At 59.2% G+C, this 19348-nt stretch overlaps 1 protein-coding gene across 7 annotated transcripts in view; it reads right to left on the bottom strand.

The window, feature by feature from the left end:
- Positions 1-19348, bottom strand: part of ARHGAP23 (Rho GTPase activating protein 23) — a 116775-nt gene that overhangs the window by 41786 nt on the left and 55641 nt on the right. For all 7 annotated transcript variants that reach the window (XM_039516532.1, XM_039516531.1, XM_039516529.1 and 4 more), the window contains exons 2-3: positions 9614-9793; positions 680-704 (exon numbers count right to left, since the gene is read on the bottom strand). In XM_039516532.1, the coding sequence (XP_039372466.1) occupies positions 680-704; positions 9614-9793 (205 nt within the window). The remainder of the gene's footprint in view (positions 1-679; positions 705-9613; positions 9794-19348) is intronic.

Here is a 19348-nt window from a genome sequence, read left to right as displayed (position 1 = left end):
TCTAGTCGGGAAGGTCCTAGCTAGGGGCGGAGACGTGGGGAAGTGCCCAAGGTATTGCCAATGGGGCATCACCGAATGGATTTGGGGATGAATAATGCAACCGCTAGTAAGCGGGGGAAGGGGACAGATACCCTCAATGGCTGGGATGTTAGAGGGATCCTACCACAGCCTCTCTACACAGGCGTCCTCCTGCACGGTCTGAGATCGCCCCACCAGGCAGGGCAGCCTCCCTTGGCATTGGGGGCGCTCAGCTTGCCCATCTCCGAGTGCGACGGAGCTGCCACTCAATGGCTGAGCCGGTTCAGCTCGGGCCCAGGTTTAGTTCAGCAGATTGGTGATTCACGCTAATGGGAGCCGGGTAACTTGGTCTGTGCTGGAAAGATCCCCCCTCCCTGCCCGGCCGGTCTGCTGCTACACTGATCCGCTGCTCAGCAGCCTGGTGCATTTCACAAACCACCATGGTCTGCCATCACGTCCCTGGCGGGGAGGTACTGAGTGTGGGCTGGTCGGTAAAGCAGGCCAGAGCACTAATCGGCTCCCTTTCACACACGGCCATCCGTTCGTGTCTGGCCACACGGGGGGGACACACACACGTGACACATACACGCACATGCACACACGATACACACGCACGTGCATAGACGATACAAGCGGCAGGGTGCCAGAGATAGGTGCTTACCTCCTCGGTTTCCATTCTCTTCCTCCTGCACAGGGAAGAGGGAGACACCAATGTCACAGAGGCTTTTGGAGGAGTCCGGAAGAGCGGGGAGAGGGACAGATCCCTCGGGACGGTTGATTAACACGAAGAGGGGAACCCGGCAGTAGGGGCGGCTCAGCAGACAGGGAGCACGGGTAACCTCTGTGGCACCGAAACACCAGCAAAGTGACCTGGCACCTTCTTATCCTCCCTCTGCCGCCCGGACTGCCCAGAGGGTAAAATTAACTCTTGACACAGGATCTCCCTGGGCCGTCAGCACATCAGCTCAGCAGGTGCAGGGTGGTGGAGGGGTTTATTCTCCCTCACAGTGACTGTATAATGGCCACCCCAGCTTCCGGCCATGGGCGATGAGCCAAGGGGAGCGCGCCACAGCAGGTTTGCCCTTTCTGACGGCCTCAGAGGAAGCCCTGATCTGGTCATACAGCTGCCGGGAGGGTGGGCGCACACTCAGCTCCCACAAGCCTGCTCCCCGGAAGAAACAATCACAGCCCCCTGGGGCCACCGGGCTGTGGGCTCCGCTCACCCAGGGCCCTGGCCGGAGAATGAAGCTGTAATCTCCTCTCTCCCATAGGGGTCAGTGCCGCTCCAGGAGTTGGGGGGTGGGGCACCATGATCGGGCATCCCTTGAGCAGCCTCTGCTGGCCCCTGGGTGAAACATAAAGCTGCCCCCCCCAAGGGTAAATCCTCTCACCCCACAACAGGAGCCTGTATCAGGAGGGGCAACCCTGGTGCGATTGGGGTGATCGCTGTGGGATGCCATGGGCAGCTGGCACTGCTGGAGGGAAACAGAAGGTGCCAATTCAAACCCACCAGGATTGGCTGGGTCTGGAGCAGAGGCAATAAGGGAGAGAGCCGCCCGGACCAATCGTGGGCTGGGAAGGACCAATAGGTTGGGGAAACATACATTCCCCCTGAGCCCTTCGGGGTACCCTGACATTCCCGAGTCAGCCAAAGGGGTCACTGCAGAGCAATCGAAAAATCTGCAAAGCAGCCTAAAGGATTTGGACGCCCAGCTCCCATTAAACTGAATGGGGACTGGGTGTCTAAATCCCCCAGGCAGCACTGCAAATCCCACCCCCTCTGTCCCCAGGAGACGAGCTCCCTGCCCTGGGTGTGCTACCAGCTTCCGGCAGCCGGGGGAGGCAGGCTCTGAGCCCTCTCCCGCGTCCCGTCAGAGGGGAATCCGAGATGGGTAACGGGACAATGAACAAGGGAAGCAGAAGGGCTTCAGAGGGGCGACCGGGACTATAAATAGCAGTGCAGACGTTCAGGCCAGGGCTCTGAAACCCCACGAGGGGGGCGGGTCTTGGAGCCTGGGATCCACCCGCAGCCCAAATGTGAACATTCCCCGCAGGCCAAGCCAATTAACCTGGGATCTGAGACTGGCGCCACGGGGTTTTGAGGCACTGCAGCCGTCCCTGAGACGGCAGGGGAGACACACATGGGGAGATGCTGGCGAAGGAAGGCCTGGCCTGCTGCTCCGAGGTGTGACCCGGTGGGTTTGATTTGAATTCCTTTTTTCGGGGGCGGGGGCAGCAGGGGGAGACGTTGTTGCCAGGACTCAATACACCAGATGGAACCTTGTGAAGTATTTTGGGTTGCAGAGCTCTTGTGAAGACCCAAAAAGGGAAACTGAGGGCTGGGTGCCGCAGGGCCGCCCCGTGCCATAAGGGGGCGATCTGGAGGCAGCGACCCCGGTTACAAGGGCCAAAACCTTGCCGTGCGGCTCGGAAGAAAGCGGATGGTGCCACCCTATCACCAGGCCCAGTGTCCACGCCAATAGAGGGGCTGGCAGAGGGAAGGGAAGCGCCCCGCCACGGGGGGCTGAAAGTCTCCCCGATCCGGAAGCGCCGCTCCGGTGATGCTCTCTGGAGGCCGGGCCCGAGCCGCGAGCGTGGCTATATTTAGTGCTGTAACGATTATCCAGGACGAATTGCGGGAGGCCACGTGCCGGTTTCCGCCGGAGGGGCCGTCTTCACGGTGCTGTGTTATTTATGGCACGACGCGAGCCGACAAGATCTGGAGCTGGGAGGGGGGAGCGAAGGAGGCGTCTGGATTTTGGGAGACAGACGTGGGGATGGGCTGGGGGCACGGGGGGGGGGGAAGATCCCGGCGAACTCAGAGCTGATGTTTCTGATGATGGCGTGACCCCAGCTGGTCCCAGTCAGAGGCTGACACTGGGGGGATGCTCCAAGCTATGCCCGAGACTTCTTAGACTCCAGCTCTGCTGGGCTGCCCTGAATGTCACTTTCTAGGTCGCCGGGAGGGCATGAGCTGGGTACGCGCTTCCAAGAGTCACCTGCCAGATTCCTCACGTTAACCCGCGGCTCTGGGTCAATGGGAAGCGCCGGGTAGGGCCCTGTCGGGACATGCAGCTTGCGACCGTGGCAGGTAGGTCCCACATTGGCTGGGGGGCACAGATTGACCAGCCTCCAGGCAGGGGAGCCCGGACACACTGTCCCATCCTGCAGCCCAGGTGCCCGACCGCCGCCCCAGAGGGCTCTCGGCGCGTGGAGACCTGTGATTGCACAGGGGTGGGGAGAAGGAAGGGGAAGCAGCCCCCCCGAACCCGAGGGGGAGGAGTTTTTCCAAGCCCAGCTGGATGGGGTCATCGAGGTGGCAGCTCCCTCCCCGAACTGCTCAGCCAAAGCAGCGGAGCTGGCGAGTGCGGGAAGATACAAACACCCCCAGCTACCGAACTCCTGGGGCTGTGAGAAGGGAGTGGGGTGGGAAAGTTCCCTTAAGCCCAAGGCTTCCTCCTCGGCAGCCCCACCCTGCTTCTCCCCTCCCCTCCAACCTGCCCTGGCTCCTGTGCCAGGCCAGACACCCCGGGGGCGTGTGGGTTTGGCTCCGCCGTGGCACGGAAAGGTGTGATGCCGGCGCTGCGTGGAATGCAGAGCTCCTGTCTCACTCCCTGCTGAGTCAGCTCCACCGAAACCTGCCCGCCAGGTCTGGCCTGGGGCCCGGCTCCCCCGCCCTGCTTCCCACCACCCAAAAGCCGGCGGCTGTGGAGCAAGCTGCATTTCCACTCCTTGCGTTGCTACTTTCCAAAGCGGTTCTGATCCCGGGAACAGCTGCCCTTCACTCCGAGCACCACCGGGGGGACCCTACGCCTGGAGCATCCCTGATCAATTCACGGGTCCCTCTGCCAAGCACCAGCTTGAACCATTATAGTCTTGGCCTTCACGACATCCTCGGGCATTGTTCTGCACCTGCCCTAGACAGGCTCATGCCTCCCTCCTGGGAGCTTGCGGGAAGCAAGGTCGGGGAGCCCTGTGATGCTTCAAGAAACGCAGAGGCAGAAAGGAGGCCGGATGGAGGTTTCTGGATGGGTGGGGGCTGGTTACAGCAGCCTGGGAAAGGATCTGCTCAGCCAGGGAAAGCAGGAGCGGTGTCGTTGGTGTTACTTACGGGCGAGTAAAACACCCACCCTTCTGCACCTATTGGCATCCAGGGAAGGCGGGCAAGGAGATTGGGTGCTTGGGCTGGTAAATCTCCAGGCCCATTTTGTACAGCTGGGGCGACATATATTTTTAGTGTGGGCAGGAAAGTGGCGAGGTGAGGGGGGATGCTCCATGGTGCCCGCGTGTGGGAGGGGAGGCAAAAGTGAGACCTCCAGGGTTGTGCAAGAAGTAGGGAGGATGATGGAGTGGATCAGGCACTGGGCTGGGACTCAGGAGACCTGGGCTCTGTTCCTGAGCAAGTCACTGAATCTACCCTGGGGCTCGCTCCCCCAGCTGGACAATGAGGCCAGCACAGGGCACGGCGAGGATAAACCCCACTAGCGACTCAGAGAGCCGGAGATGGGGGAGGCCTGAAGGGGGTGGGGGAACCTTGGGGGCACTACAGAGTCAGGCAGGAGGCTGCATGGACTCACAGAAGATCAGGGTTGGAAGAGACCTCAGGAAGTTCTAGTCCACCCCCCTGCTCAAAGCAGGACCAACCCTCAACTAAATCATCCCAGCCAGGGCTTTGTCAAGCCTGACCTTAAAAACCTCGAAGGACGGAGTGCCCCAGGGGTCACCGGGCTCTCCAAGACAGGTCCCCCTTTGTCTGAAGGACACTGCACAGAAGAGAGGGGAGAGAATCCAAGCGATTCCAGACCCCAGGCAGCCTTTGAACGGGCCTGGCAGAAACCGGCTTTTCCTTTCCAAAGCAACCCAGACAAAGGCTCGGCTGGCGGAATCCGGGAGCGCTGGCTCCGGCCGCGATGCTGAGTCCCGCCTGGTCAGCAGTTCCAGGCCAGACGCTGGATCCGAATGAAACTGCCGCCAGCAAACAGTGCTGGGGTTGGGGGTTGCTCGGGACAGGCGCCTCGGTGCCTGGGATCCCCGCCGCTCGCTGGGCCAGCTCGGCAGTGCTGGGAAAGGGGGTGGAGGGGAAAGCGGCCAGGCCACGGTCCCATGCGGGAGGGAGTTATCGGGCTCATGCTGCCAGTTCTGCACCAGGCTGCCTCGGGGAAAGGCAGACAGGAGTCAGGCCCACGTCGGAGCCCTGTCATGCAGCAGGAGAAAAGCAGGCCTGTGTCCGGGGAAGGGATTTCTGAACAGCTCCCGGATGCAGCAAAGAGAATGCAGCCAGGGCTCGGCGTCAGCGTTTCTGGATGCAGGTTTTCAGGTCCTGAGCTGGGATAGAGCGGAGCGGGTTCCTGGGCCTTGTGCTCTGGGCAGTCGTAACACGGTTCCACACACAGCAGAGGGTAGAGAGCCAGGTCTCTGTGCTGGAGGCTTCGGGATTTGGTGCGAGGCAGCCAAGGGACGTCTCAATGTCAGACGACTCCAGATGCTGCCGTCACACAAAGCTCCGTTTTAACGGGCTCCTCACATCCATCCTGGACCAGGACGGGGAAAGGAGCTAACAGTTGGGTGCTATTGTCAGACGTTTCAAAGTCTGCAAATACGTGGTGGAAAGATCAAAGGCCACCTGGAGACGAGACGCTGTTTGATTCCCAAAACAAGTTGGGCGGGCGGGGGAGGAAATGACTTAGCAAAGGAACCGGCCCTGAGCAGCCATGATAAAGCCCTGGGTGTACCTCCGTCCCCAGATGTGCCCCGTCATTAAATGCTCCCCACCCCAAAGGGTCTCAAGTCTCCAGCCAACGAAATTCCAAGTTGGCAGACGTTCATCCTGGAGTATTTTACCAGCTGCCCGTGTAAGACAACCTCCAGTTCTCAGGGACTGCCCCCGACACAGGGAGGTACCGTCCCACTCCGACTCCACCCAATCAGGTCAGCCGTTGGAGCGGGTTCTTTGGGCAGATTTCATGGCATGGACCTACCCTCAGCACCAGTGAAACGCAGCCAGCCATGGGGCGGAGGGTGGCAGTCGAACCGAGGACAGAGCGGAGAGGGGCAATCTGAGCCATGGATCTGGGCCAGGTCCTGTGTCGAGCACAAAATTAACTCCAGGACCTGGAGCGGCTGCAAAAGGACGTGGGAAAACCACGGTGTGCCCCACATGCAACTGGGCACGTGCCCGTGGCCGCCTGGCTTACACACCAAAGCTGTAAATACCTTCATGCACACACTAGGCATGTAGTGTACATGTTAACTACAGCGGAGGTTGGGGTCCCAACCGAGCTCAGGGCTGGGGCAGAAGAGGCAGCACACATGCAGCAAGAGACAGCTCCTTCCACTGAGAGCTTCTCATCTAAGCAGTGGGAAATAATCTTTCCTTTCTCCGTTGTACAGGCTAGAGAATGCAAGCTGAGATTAAATGACTTATCCATGGTCACCCAGGGAGTCAGTGGCAGAGGCAGGAACTGACCCCAGGTTTCCTGAGTACCAGCCAAGGGTCTTGACCCATAAGATCATCCTTCCTCTTTACACAAATACCTTTCAGGAGCAGTCCAAGTAGAATTGAGTGGTCCCTGGGGTTTTACAGCTCGGATTGTTAAGAGGTCCCGGAGGGGAGATAAAGGCTTGTATTATTTCGGTGAGAGAGGAGCTGGGTGGGAGATGATTTATAGATAACGACTGGTTAACGAAGAAACCAGCCGTCATTTCTCTTGATCCTGCCACAGCAAAGCAAGGAGCTCCTCCATCCGACAGGCAGTAAATCTGAAAAGCTGTAAATTTGCTACCAGTCAATCTGCCGGAGGCAGCATGTAGCAAACCTGTGGAATTCGTCGCCACCGGCGATCAGCAAAGCAAACAGTTCGACGGGATTTGCACAGGGGGATTTACGGGCACCCACCAACAAACAGAGGCAGCTGAACAAAGCTAGAGAGTCAGGTCAAAAAATGTCCCAACAAATCCTCATGCTGCAGGGCCCGTTTGGGAAGGCCGGGGAGGCGCGCGGGGGGGCGCCGGGTCCGAAAGGAAGCGCTGCACGGCCCCGGGGCAGAGAAGGGGCGACAGCTTCCCTTGAGGCATCAGGCCCTGGGCACAAGAGCAGACTCAGCCACTTTTGCTTTGGCAGCTCCTGCGTTGCAGTGATTTTCTGCCACTGAAACCTCTTCCTCCGCCCCACCCCCCGAGTCTGCAGCAATCAGCTGTGCCCCCACCCACTCTGTCTCCCCAGGGACCAAGCGGGCGAATCTAGGAATCAAGCAGGGGATCCCTTCCACGGCAGGGGGCTGGATACCCCTGCTCTCCCCCCATTGTGCCGCCGCACTCCACGGGCAGAACTCATTTGGCCCCACCCAGGTCTCAGCTGAACCTCGGGGGTTATTTTGCACGAATTGTGCTGGGTGAAGCGTCCAGATCGCCTGCCCCAGCTGGCTGCTTTAATCACCATTTGCTGCTGCGTATGCGCCCTGCTAGGGAACATCAGGGCAGGCCCCGTCCCTTGGGCCGTTTCAAGGGAGCCCATCGGCTGCGCCTGTCTAGTCTGCTGTTCAGCGGTGAAGGGATTAAACTGTGTGTCGAAGGTGCAGTTCTCAGCCTGAACCCGGGGGGGCACCAGCAGCTGGGTGGGGGGCTGGGATGCTCCCCGGCTCCCTGCCCTTCCACACAGCTCAGTCAAAGCCCCACCACAACTCCCCCTTCTGGGGACAGGAGCACGGGATTCTGGGATGCATCCCTGGGGGCGAGCAGCGCAGCTGTGGGAGAGGGTCCCAAACCCTGAATGCGGAAGCTGATTGGCTCCCCAGCTGGGCACTGCCATACACGCCCGTTCTGGAAACGCAGCCTCCCCCGGGCTCCCGCACACTCAGACCCACGGCAGCCTTCTCGATAGCAATCGCAGGGCAAGCCAGCCCCCGGCGCTGGGATCGCCCCACACACCAGCCATTTGGCCGTGGTACCTCTGGGCAGGCGAGCGAAGGCCCATCCACGTGTGCAGTGCCGCAGGTGCCAGGCCCACAGGCAGTGCCCTAGCCAGGTGCGGCTCTGCTCAGAGAGAAGCAAACATCAAGCCGTTCCAGGCAGCAGCGGGTCAGGCAGTCAAACAGCAGCGCTGGAGACGGTTGCGTGGTTATTCTCGCCCATCGGGTAGGCAAACGCCATGCTTCAGGGAGGCCTCCGCCGGCGGCAGTGAGCAGGAAGGAATCCCCCCACTTGGCATTGCACGGTAGGGGATACCGCAAAAGCAACATGCATCGGCCTCTCTTGGAGGAAAGATACCAGACCCGACGGGCCAATGCCCCAGTCAAATAGGAGGAAAATCCTCTGGGTCAATAGTCCTGAGGCAACCAACTACGCATCCGGCATGGGCCCCACAGTAGCAACTTGAGCAGCTAAGGGATTTATTTTGCTCCATTCTATAGCAAAACCTGCAGAGCATCCGGGCAGAGGCACCAGGCAGCGGTGGGTGTGCAGGGCTGGTGGCCACTCAGAGCCATCGGTTTCTCATTAGGACGGTAGCGTTTAGTGGTGGAGAGCTGGGGGTGGGGGGGGCGCTTCTCCTTCAGCTGTGGCCCCATTCACTGGCCAGACACTGGAGTGGATCGATTTGCCTTTCCAATCCAGAACCAAAGAACAAACAGTGCGGGGAAATCTAAGCCAGCTTAGCTTTCCTTCCCTGGACCGGCCGGGGCCATCTTCTCTGCCACCAGCTGGCTGGAGCCAGAGAGCATCCTGCCGGCAGGAGCTGAGAGGACTATGGATGCAGCACGTTCGAGGAGGCCTGCATGCCTACAGCCAAGGCCTGGCCAGGCTCATCCAGGGGGAGGTCACCATGATGCAAGGCCTCTGCAGGTATTTAAACCAGGGGCGACGCTGGCAAGCATCCCCGGAGGGCTGTGCGGGGTGGGTGGCTGAACCACGGGAGAGAAGAGGGAAGGGGGAACCAGCCACTTTGGAGTGACGGTGCCTGGGACAAAGAGATGGAATTTCAAACTGGGGGACTGTGGGGCACCTGCCCCCAGTGGAAATACGCAGAATTCAAAGCACGTGGGAGACTTACAAGCCAAGGCAACGGACAGTCTGAGCAAGAGAGTCAGGACGCTCCATGGGCCAGAGGGAAGGCAGCGCTGGGGGCCGTTCACAGCGGATTCAGAGACCCCCATGAGCTGAGTGCATCGGATTGCAGAGACTCAGAGATTCCCAGGAGGGATCACGGTCAGATAGTCAGACCCCCGGCCCAGCACAGGCTGTGGGGAGGGAGGGAACCAGTGACTTCTTAAGCAGGCAGAATTTGAAGGGAGGCTGCTACCATATAACAGCTGGGAGGGAGCCAGGGAAATTGGCTTATTTGGGTTGTTTCCCCTTTGGGGACCCCAGTAACATTCACTCACATGAATCACCCTGGGGAATTTGATAGGGATCAACATCCAGGCCTGTCCTGGGGGGACAGGGACCTAAAACTGCTGCCCTCTCCCCACTCCTCCCAACCCCCCAAATACTGCTATCGTTGTACTCAGCAGAGGGAGGGGTCTTCCTCCCAGGTGACCGGCCTGTTCCAAACGGACACGCCCCCCAGGCTGTCGGAGCCAGGGGAGGGAGGCAGGGCTACCTTGACATTGGAGTGGACCGCCGACTCCGGGGGGTAGACGATGAAATGTCGGAGGGTGAAGCCGAACCCCCCCTGCGAGCTCTTCCGCAGCAGCACCGTCTTCGGCCCCACCCAGGGGAAGGGCTCCTCCAGGGGGGCGTTGTCATTCGGAGAGGTCCCATCTCTCCGGCCCAGCGGCGGCTGTTGGGGGCAAGAAGAAAGCGGTTAAGGCAGATCTCCACTTGGATTACTGTGTTCTTCCCTCCTAGCCCCCCATGTCAGCCCCATGAAAGGAAGGATGGCCTGGTGGTTACGGCACTGGGCTGGCACTCGGGGCACCAGCCTGCTGGGTGACCTGGGTTAATTCATTTCATCTCTCTGTCTGCCGCGCCTGGCACTGTGCGGCTCCGATTGCAGCTGGGCCTCTGGAGGCTAATTCATTACTGTGATGCATTGTTGGCGTTACGGTAACACCAATCCAAGATCAGGGCCTTGTTGTGTCAGGCGCTACACAGGTGTCGAGCAAAAAGACTGGCCCTGTCCCAGGAAACCCGACTACATTTCCAACCCCTGAGCTGCTCCTGGGCAGTCAAAAAGTGTCCATGTCCCAATAGAAATTCCTATCTGTACATTCGTTTATTCCCCTTCCCACACAGGAAGAGCTACACTGGCATAAGGACCCTGACCAACAACTGGATCTACCCTAGGCAGGGGTCTACCCCGGTAACAAGACCGGTATCGCTGAAGTGACCCAACTGGCGTGTACACACGCTCCCCGCTGGCAGGAGCTGCGCTGGAGAAGGCTCTTGCACCGGCTGCCGGGAGCGTGTGTGAAGCTGGGGGGAGACGAGGCCAGTGCACGGACAGCGAGGGAGCGGGGGAGAGAGCGAGACAAGTGCTGCGTGGCTGGCTGGACCGAGGGGCAGGGGCTTTTGAACTGGATCCCAGAGCAAATGAGGAGCCGGCGAGGCAGCGTGAGGAGGGGGAAATGGCTGGGGAAGGCCAAAGGCAGCGTGCGGGAGGCCGTGGGGAGGGGAACTGCTAGGACGGGGCAGCATAAAAAAAAGTCCCCTTCCAATTACATCCCTGGTGAGAACCAGAGCGTGGGTGGAGCCAGGAAGGGGGCAGGGGGCAGGCACCACTGTGGGCACTGGCACTCAACACTTCCTGGAGCAGATCCCACTTCCCAGGGCCTGGGGCTCGGCAGCCTCCGGTTCCTCCTTCCCTTCCTGCAGGCAGCCAGCCGACTCCTGCTGTCCTCTGCCGCCGTCTCCTCCTTGCCACCCCCCCACAATAAAGTCCCGGGGCAGGGGCCTCCCCATCAGGCGCTACACGGGGCTATCGCCTGACAGCAGCAGGCAGATTCTGATCGGACAATCGGCAGCTCCCAGCTGGTGGCCGCTGGGTTTTCAGCTGGGTCACCGGACACGCAGGGAGACACTATCGGTTGGACATCTGGGCCACTGAAAAAGCCAAGTGCACTCTGGCTGCCTGTGGCAGACCGAGCAAGACACGAAGGGAGGAATGGGCGGGGGGGTGTAATCTGCAGGCCCCGGGGCTCCCTGCCAGCCACCCGCCTTCCCGCTCCCCGAGCCTTGCAACACGACATGCTGTACTTCAGAGCCACGCTTCACCTTCGGGCCCCCGTGTGGACCCAGCCTCCTTTGGCTCCATGGGGCCTCGCCGCACGTCACGTGGCTCAACAAGATTACAGAGCAAACCCGTCCCTGCGGCACTTGTGGCCATCGGCCAACAGATCCCTCCTATGGGGAAGGCTCTTCCCAACCCTCCCGGCCCCCCAAAGCTGCTCCAATGACAGGCCCGATCCTGCAACCCTTCCTCCTGCCCCATTGGCGGGACTTGACTGGAATAAACCAACACTCCAAGCCCATTTCCAACTGCGGGTGACACGACAAGCCGCTGAAATCTCCCGCCTGCATGCGCCAATGGGCACGGAGGCCCAGCAAACAGCCGCTTCAGGGGCTCGTAAGTGTCCTGAGGCTGCCAGGGCGTCAATTCATAACTCCTCCGGCCACTCAAAACCATGGACTCAGCAGAGACTCTGGTTTTGTGGCTCATCACAACACCAGGTAACACACCCTGCTGCCTGCTAACACAGAACTGACCACTCCTACAGCACGTGCGTGAACCCCACATACTCAATCTGTCCTACCTTACGTTCAGCTTGGATGCTCTGGTTACCTTCTCCAGACCGGAGGAAGAGCTCCGTGTCCCTTCCCCCAACAGAAGTTGGTCCAATAAAAGATATTAGCTCCCCCACCCTGCCTCTATAACGAAGAATAAACCCTGGCTCTGTCCTAGCACTTTTCATCAGCAGATCTCAAAGCGCTCACAAGGGGGGGTCAGGCATTAAAACCCATTCAGCAGTAGGGAAACTGGAGGACAGAGAACGGACAGACAACAGCTGTCTGTCTGTCCTGGGGCGTCATGAGGAGAACAGCAGCACAGGTGTGTCTGTGATCTGAGATGAGAGCGGAGAGGAGGCTGTTTGTTTTGTTCGGGTTATGAACTATGTAGTGGGCGGGGGGCTTGAGCGGATAAGATAGCGTGGCTCTCCACTCCCCTTTCCATCTTTCCAGATGATGAGATGATTGTGTTTGCTCCTCCCCCTAAGAGAGACAGGCACAAAATAAAGAGATGGGATAAAATTAGCCAAAGCCCCCTAAGTGATTTAGGAGCCTCTCCCCCATTGACTTTCAATGGGAAAGCTTGGGGCTTGTCTACACAGGGAAATCGACCAGCAAAGCTACTGTGGAATAACATCCCAAGTGGACGCACTTATTCTGGAACAGCTGTAGTGTTTTCAGCTCGCGCCCTACCTGACTCCAGAATCACTTTCCAGCACAGACAAGACGCGGGCTCCTAAGTCCCCTTGGAAAATGAGACTTCAGCTGCTTAGTCACTTGGGTGCTTTTTAAAAGTTTACTCCTGGGACCCAACTCCGCGTTGCCCTGCACGCTGGGCCCCATTCTCCACTGGCCTGTGTAGCCTAGTGGGTAGAGCACTGGACTGAGACTCAGAAGACTTGGGCTCTCGTCCTGGCTATGCCACCGGCCAGTCACGACAACGCCCTATGCCTCAGTTTCCCCATCTGTAAAACAGGGATAAGGATTCTGCCTCCCTTCGTACAGTGTAATGTAAGAGCTAGGCAGTACTGTTTTCATTGTTAAATGTATGCAAAGTGGGTGCAGATTTGCCCTGGTGTGAATGGCTGCACAAGAGGCAGGCCGGCGGGGACTCGGAGCTCTTAGACCTGGCCGACAGGCTCAAGCTGCATTGCAGGAAACGTGGCAGCAAAATGGGATTGGGGCTGAACAGCAGAAGGGGTGAAACATTCTGGGGGGGGGGGAACCAACAAGAGGAAAAGGGGAAGATTTGTAATGACTGGAACAGAGGTCGGCAGCTGGGAAGAAGTGGACTGGAAGGAGGTAAGAATCGCGGTTCAAGAGGAAGGCTGGCCTGGTGGATACAGCTGGGACTCAGGATATCTGGGCTCAGCTCCGGTGCCTGGATCAGACTCCCTTTATCACCGCAGACAATTCAATTCACCACGCCGTGCCTCAGTTTCCCCACCTGTAAATGGGGGGAAGGGTGATCGCGTAGCTTCCTTGCAGGGGAGAGGCGAGCCTGAATAAACAGGATGTTTTAAAGGACAAGGAGAGCCTCAGCCAAAGGCAGAACAGAAGAGCCCAGTATTATCATAGAATACGACTTGGCAATTCCATAGCCGGAGGGACCCGGGCTGCTTCAGCTCCCAATAGCAGAGACCGGCACTCCCAGCCCTGCTCTCCACGCTGAGGGAATCGCATGTCGCCTCCTTGGTTTGAAGCGGTTTAATCTGGGACATTTGCAGGGACAAGCCCAGACCAGAATCCTGTGCCTAAGAGAATGGATCTGAGCTAGTCTCATGCCTCCCACCAGGCTCAGCTTTTCACCCAGGCTTTGCCTGCACGGAGGATTCACTCTCTTGTGGCCAGCGTGAACCCAAGTGCAGAAAGGCAAAGCCACACGCAGCTGAGCCGGGCTCCAAGCAGGAGGAAGCTGTGCTGGGTGCAAATCGTGCCTTAGTGCCCGGCTATATTGTGTGCCGTCTGCCTCGGCACGGCTCCCCTGCCGGCTGGCCTGCCACGTCCCCTAAGGCTGTCGCTCTGAGACACAGAGCCCCATCAGGCAGGGGATGCAGATTTTAATCGCGCTGAGCCAGCCGCCTCCTTCTCCCCCACGGGACTCCCAGTCCCGACAGAGATCCAAGCAATCTAACCAGGGCATAAAGGGCTTTCCATGCTCTCCCTTTCCAGACGAGCGCTTCACGCTCCGCTGCGGCCGCAACCCTTATCGGACATTCACAACACAGAGCCTTTCTTCAGCTCAGGCCGGCTCGTGAGATTAAGCCCCCCTGATAACTCTCTGAATAGCCCCCTGTGCCAGCCACCCGGCACCCTCCAAGCCCGCGCTGGTGAGCCGAGATGGGCCATGGCGAGCCAAGCCATGTGACAAACAGCTGGAGACCGACCATTCCCTCTGTGCAGAGCCTGGTGGGGTTGATTGTGCCAGAAGGCAGAGGGGGGTCTGCGATGGGGCACAAGGAACACTCGGCCACACACAGCAGCACACATCATGCAGGCCTAACCCAGCTGCACTCCGGGGCTGTAACACCCAGGGTCAGCGCTCGAAAGGGAAAAAAAAACAGCCCCGGAGCGGCAGCAAACCCAGATTCCTCCCAGGCTCGTTCTTGTCACAACAGCACCAAAAATGCAGGAAGCAGGAGACAGGAGGGGTTATCGGAGGGCAGGGCTGCTGGGGTAAGCATCAAGGGCACCCGCTCTCTTCCAGCGGGCGGGGAGCGTTTGACTGGTGTGAAACAGACAGACAGAAAGTGACCAGGGAAAGAAAAGGAGAAAGGCCAGGAAAGGAAACGGGGAAAGGGGAAAAAAGAACCAGAGATTAAAGGAGAAGGATGTGGGAGGCACCAGCAGGTTGCTGAAGTGGCTCCTGATCAAGGCCACATCTAGAGGACCCCCTTCCCCCCTGCCCAGCCAAAAGTGCCTCCCAGGCATCCTTCTCCTCTGGCGCGTCCAACCAGTCAGAAAAGCCGAACATCTGATCAGGCCGCAGCTGTGCACTAAAAAGCTCCTGCTGCTGGATAAGCCGAGACAAATCCTCCCAACAGGACACCCCTGAAACAAAGCAGCATCAGACAGGGCCCGAAGGGACCCCCACCTCGCCCCCGCAGCCCCCTGGAACGCACGGCTGCTCTGCCGACGATAACCTGGGGAAGGGGGGGGGATGCAAATGCTCCAATCAGGCGGGCGCAGGTGGCGCCCTAGCGAAGATGGGCCTGACGCTGCCAGGGGGGCGGGAGCAATGCGTGGAGGGCAGAAGCCTATTTAATAAAGTGACTGCGTGCGAGCACCTGGCACTGCCCGAGTCTCCCCAAGGCAGAGAGGCGGAAGAAAGAGACACTCAGTCATGATGAGTCCATCTTCCCCTCCCCGAGTGGGCTGGCTCGGCCCCTATGTTCAGGGCTCTGCTCCTTTCAGCGTGCGCCGAGGGAGACAATCCCAGCAGCCAGAGGCTCTCCAGGGAAGGGAGTGTCCCGCCCGTGGGGCCCCAACTTCGATCTGGGTCCCTATGTCCTACAGGGATACAAATACCCAGGATGTTTCTCTGGGGGGTGGGGAGGGCAGGGATGTCTGCACAGAGACCTCAGCTGTGTTTTTCAAATTGCCCAAGGGGTTTGCTTGCCCAATCCTCGCTCAAATGCCTGGGAATTGAGCATCCAAATCCCCTAGGTGGCTTTGACAATCTCAGAATTTGGTTCCATTCCCAGATCTGTGCCTCGGTTTCCCCATCTGTAACACGGGACGAGGCATCGATAGGGAGACAGGGTAGTGAGGCTTGATTCACTAGCGCAGGGGTCGGCAACCTTTCAGAAGTGCTGTGCCGAGTCTTCATTTATTCACTCTAATTTAAGGTTTCAGGTGCCAGTCATACATTTTAACATTTTTAGAAGGTCTCTTTCTATAAGTCTATAATATATAACTAAACTATTGTTGTATGTAAAGTAAATAAGGTTTTTAAAATGTTTAAGAAGCTTCATTTAAAAATTAAATTAAAATGCAGAGCCCCCCGGACCGGTGGCCAGGACCCGGGCAGTGTGAGTGCCACTGAAAATCAGCTCGCATGCCGCCTTCGGCACGCGTGCCATAGCTTGCCTACCCCTGCACTAGCGTGTGGGAACCTCTCTGGGATCTTCCAGTGGACAATGCTAGAGGCGCACAAGTATGATTCACTCCCATCCCATCGCTCCTAACTCTACTAACTCCAACGGCCGACAGTTCCAGCTCCCAGGGGATGCCCAGCTGCCTGGAACTTCGCTCGACAAACCAATACTGCGGGACCCGGCAGGACCCTGTTTCAGGGACCCCGGGTAATGACAGCCAGCGCAGAGGCAGGCTCTGCTTTACCTGCATAGACACCTCAAGCTGCCAGCAGCCCTGGCCTGGCCGTGCATCGCCACCACATACAAACAGGCCTGGGCCAAACAGCCGGAGGCAGAAGCCAGCGCGGGCGGAGGATCAGTGGGGTCCTTTCCGAGCCCTTCTTCCTCCCCCACTTGGGGCTTCGTTAATATTCCCAGCGCTCCGGCCTGAGCGGCAGCTGAATAAAATCGCCTCTCGAGGCGGGAGGGCATGGGAGAGCGAACCGGCAATGGGCCGAGGGTGTTAAAATTCAGGCTCTGTCCTCCCTCGCCTCCTTACTTGATGTGTGAAAGAAAGAGCGAGCAGTGGGGGATGGGAGTGGGGGGGGGCAGAGGGGAGGGGTACAAAACCCCTTTGTCTCTCCCCATGCTGCTGGACAATACAGCCATGCTGTAGAAAGGCTCGTCCTGTCCTGCATGTGGGAACACGCTGCCCTCAGCTCCCAAGTGCCCGGCCTCCTACCCAGGAACGGTTCCCCTGCCTTGGGCCCGGTGCCAGCTCTGCACGCACCACGGCCGCGGCGTCCTGTCCCGGCGCTGGCCAGAGGAGCGCTCGAGCTCTCGGGGTCACGATTCGCAGACTGGGAAGATGTTCTCCTACCACAACCAATCCAGAGGAGCCATGGCAGGACGGCTCAGGCCTGGCCCGGTGATCCGCCCTGGGCTCCGAGCCTGTCCTGCTTGAGAAGCTGCCTGCTTCCAGCCACTGGCCGCCGTGACCAGCCCGCCATTCTGAAACAGGAGTGAGCGCAGCTGCCCAGCCCATCGCTTAATGCTTTCCAGGCCGGCGTTATCATGGACAACAGTTAACCCGCTTCCCTCCCTCCTGCCTGCCGTTAACGATAATAATCCCTCGCTCTGACACAGCGCTGGTCTCCAGATCTCTGAGCGCTTGCCAAAAGGAGGGCGGGATCATCCTCCCTATTTTACATATGGGGAAACTGAGGCACGGCAAGGGGCAGGGACTTGACCCAAGGCCCCCCAGCAAACCAGCGCCAGAGCCGGGGAGAGACCCAGGATTCTCGAGTCTCTATGCAGCACCCTAACCATTAGTTCACACTGCCACGGATCCTGCAGACAAGCCAAGACGGAAGCGTCCTGGTCTCTGTCCTCCAAAGCCAGGCACCTCCAGGCCACTCCCACCCCAACTCTGAAGAGCAAAACTAAAGATGCCCAGCCTGACACATTCACCTGCGTCTTTCCCGAGCGACGAAGACAGGCTGCCTGTTGGCAATGAAAACCTGCATCAGGTTAGGCCCCCCCCATGCAGTGCCTAGTATTATTAGTAGTTATTTGTAGTGTGGCAGCGAATAGGAGGCCTAGTCCTGAAACCGGTCCCCGTGGCACTAGGTGCAGTACAAACAAGGAACAAACGGCCCCTGCCCCCAAGCCCTCAGAGCCTAGCTCCAGAGCAGGAGAGCGAGCTCGCCGCAAGGCATCGCGCCCCTTCACTCCAGCAGACCCTGCCCCATGGTACAAGGAATCCCCTGCCGCCCGTTGGGAAGCCCTGCCCCCTACGCACTGACATGCAATGACCCACTCCCATTCCACCCAAGCTGCCATCTTGGTTTCAGGACACCCTGGCTGTTCCGGGACTGGGCATCCCAGCAGCCCTGGAACAAACCAAATCTCTGGTTTTCGGGTCAGATGCTTACGAAAGGCCCGGAAGCCTGAGATCAGCCACTCGACAGCTCTCCCGGGATCCAAGCGAGAGTCCTGGAGCAACTGGGCCACGCTGGGTTCGAGATGCAGCTCGAGGCTAAACAAAGGAAGCCCTGATTCTCCAACGGTGAAAAGCACCAGGGGAGCAAACGCAATTGCACTAATGGCCGTGAAAGGCCTAATCCCCCCCACGTAGGCTTCTCCAGCCATCCTCCAGCTGCAGCCTCAGCTGCTGATTGGATGTGGGCAGAACCCCGCAGACAGGCATCAAGTGCTGGGTCCCCAGGGGAGATTTGAACATGGCAGCCCCCAGGCGATTGCTAGCCAGCTGTCCCGCCCCACTCAGGAGCCTCGGCAGGGAGAGAAGGGGTCTGATTCTCTGCTGCCTTGTGCGCTGAGCTGAGCAAAGGGGATGAAAAATATCTCCCATCCAGGTAGTGTTTTGTACCCACGTTGCAAAGAGGAGAATTCGGCTGCAGGGGATCCACACCCAGCTTTCTCTCTGCCACAGCCCCGTTAACCAGAGAGAGAACCCACCGATCCAGCCCCAGGCCACTCATCCTTCCCCCGACGTCTGCCAGTCCCTGTAACTGCCTCTCAGCGTGAGGCTCCAGGCAAGGCGGGGGAGCCCTGGCCCCGCAGGGAACGATGCGGGTGGATCCTCACCACTTCGGACCAGGAGTGCCCTGGCTCAGCTACTTTCCCCATCTGTGGTCTCCATTGTCTCGGCTGCCTGCTCGCTGGATTATTTTTAAGCTGACAGCTGAATGTGCCCTCGTGATTCTAACCAGTACGGACAAGCCTTGGAAAGAGCCCGAGAGAGGGAGCAGCACATGTGCTACCTGCAGCCATGACGACTCCCTCGCCCGCAATGTCCACCCCAGACACACCAGCCTACCCATCGCAGGGACGTCGGCGGGGCTCCCACACGGCCAGTCCGTGGCACTTCGTTTAATTACACGCCTGCCCATGGTAACAGCTTGCTAGGAGCTGCCTCCGGGAAAGCTCCTGCCCTTGTCTCTCACCCCTGTCCCCTCACCACCCCTCCCAGCCAGCAGATGCCAAGAGGAGGGGGGCTGCGGGAGTTCCTGGCCAACAGACCAGACAGCAGCCGGCCAGGGACCAAAGGGCCCCATAGCATGAGCTGCTTTGCCCCTCACAACCAACGGGGCACCCCCAACATGGGCAATTCCTTCCTGCCAGTCTGCCCTTTGTGGCAGGGGGGCCCTTCCCCTCAGCCCATCTTTCCAGCTAGGTCTCTTGCTGCTGGCCATCGTGGGCACAGCCTTCAGACCGGGGCGGCTCCAGGCACTCATCGCTGTGAGGGCGGCAGGCAGGCGGCTTTCGGTGGCTTGCCTGCGGGAGGTCCGCCGGTCCCGTGGTTTCGGCAGCGGGTACGCCGAAGGCACGGGACTGGCAGACCTCCCACAGGCAAGCCGCCGAGAGCCGCCTGACTGCTGTGCTTGGGGTGGCAAAATACATAGAGCTGCCCCTGCTTCAGACCCCAGGTCAATTGTATCCCGAGTCAGTTATACCAGGGATGACTGGCCCCCTGTGCCTAGACGGGGCCAAAGGGCCGATTCTGCAGCACT

The sequence above is a fragment of the Mauremys reevesii genome, linkage group 27 (assembly GCF_016161935.1).
Source record: "Mauremys reevesii isolate NIE-2019 linkage group 27, ASM1616193v1, whole genome shotgun sequence".
Classification (NCBI taxonomy): Eukaryota; Metazoa; Chordata; order Testudines; family Geoemydidae; genus Mauremys; species Mauremys reevesii.
This window is presented reverse-complemented; position numbering and strand designations above follow the sequence as displayed.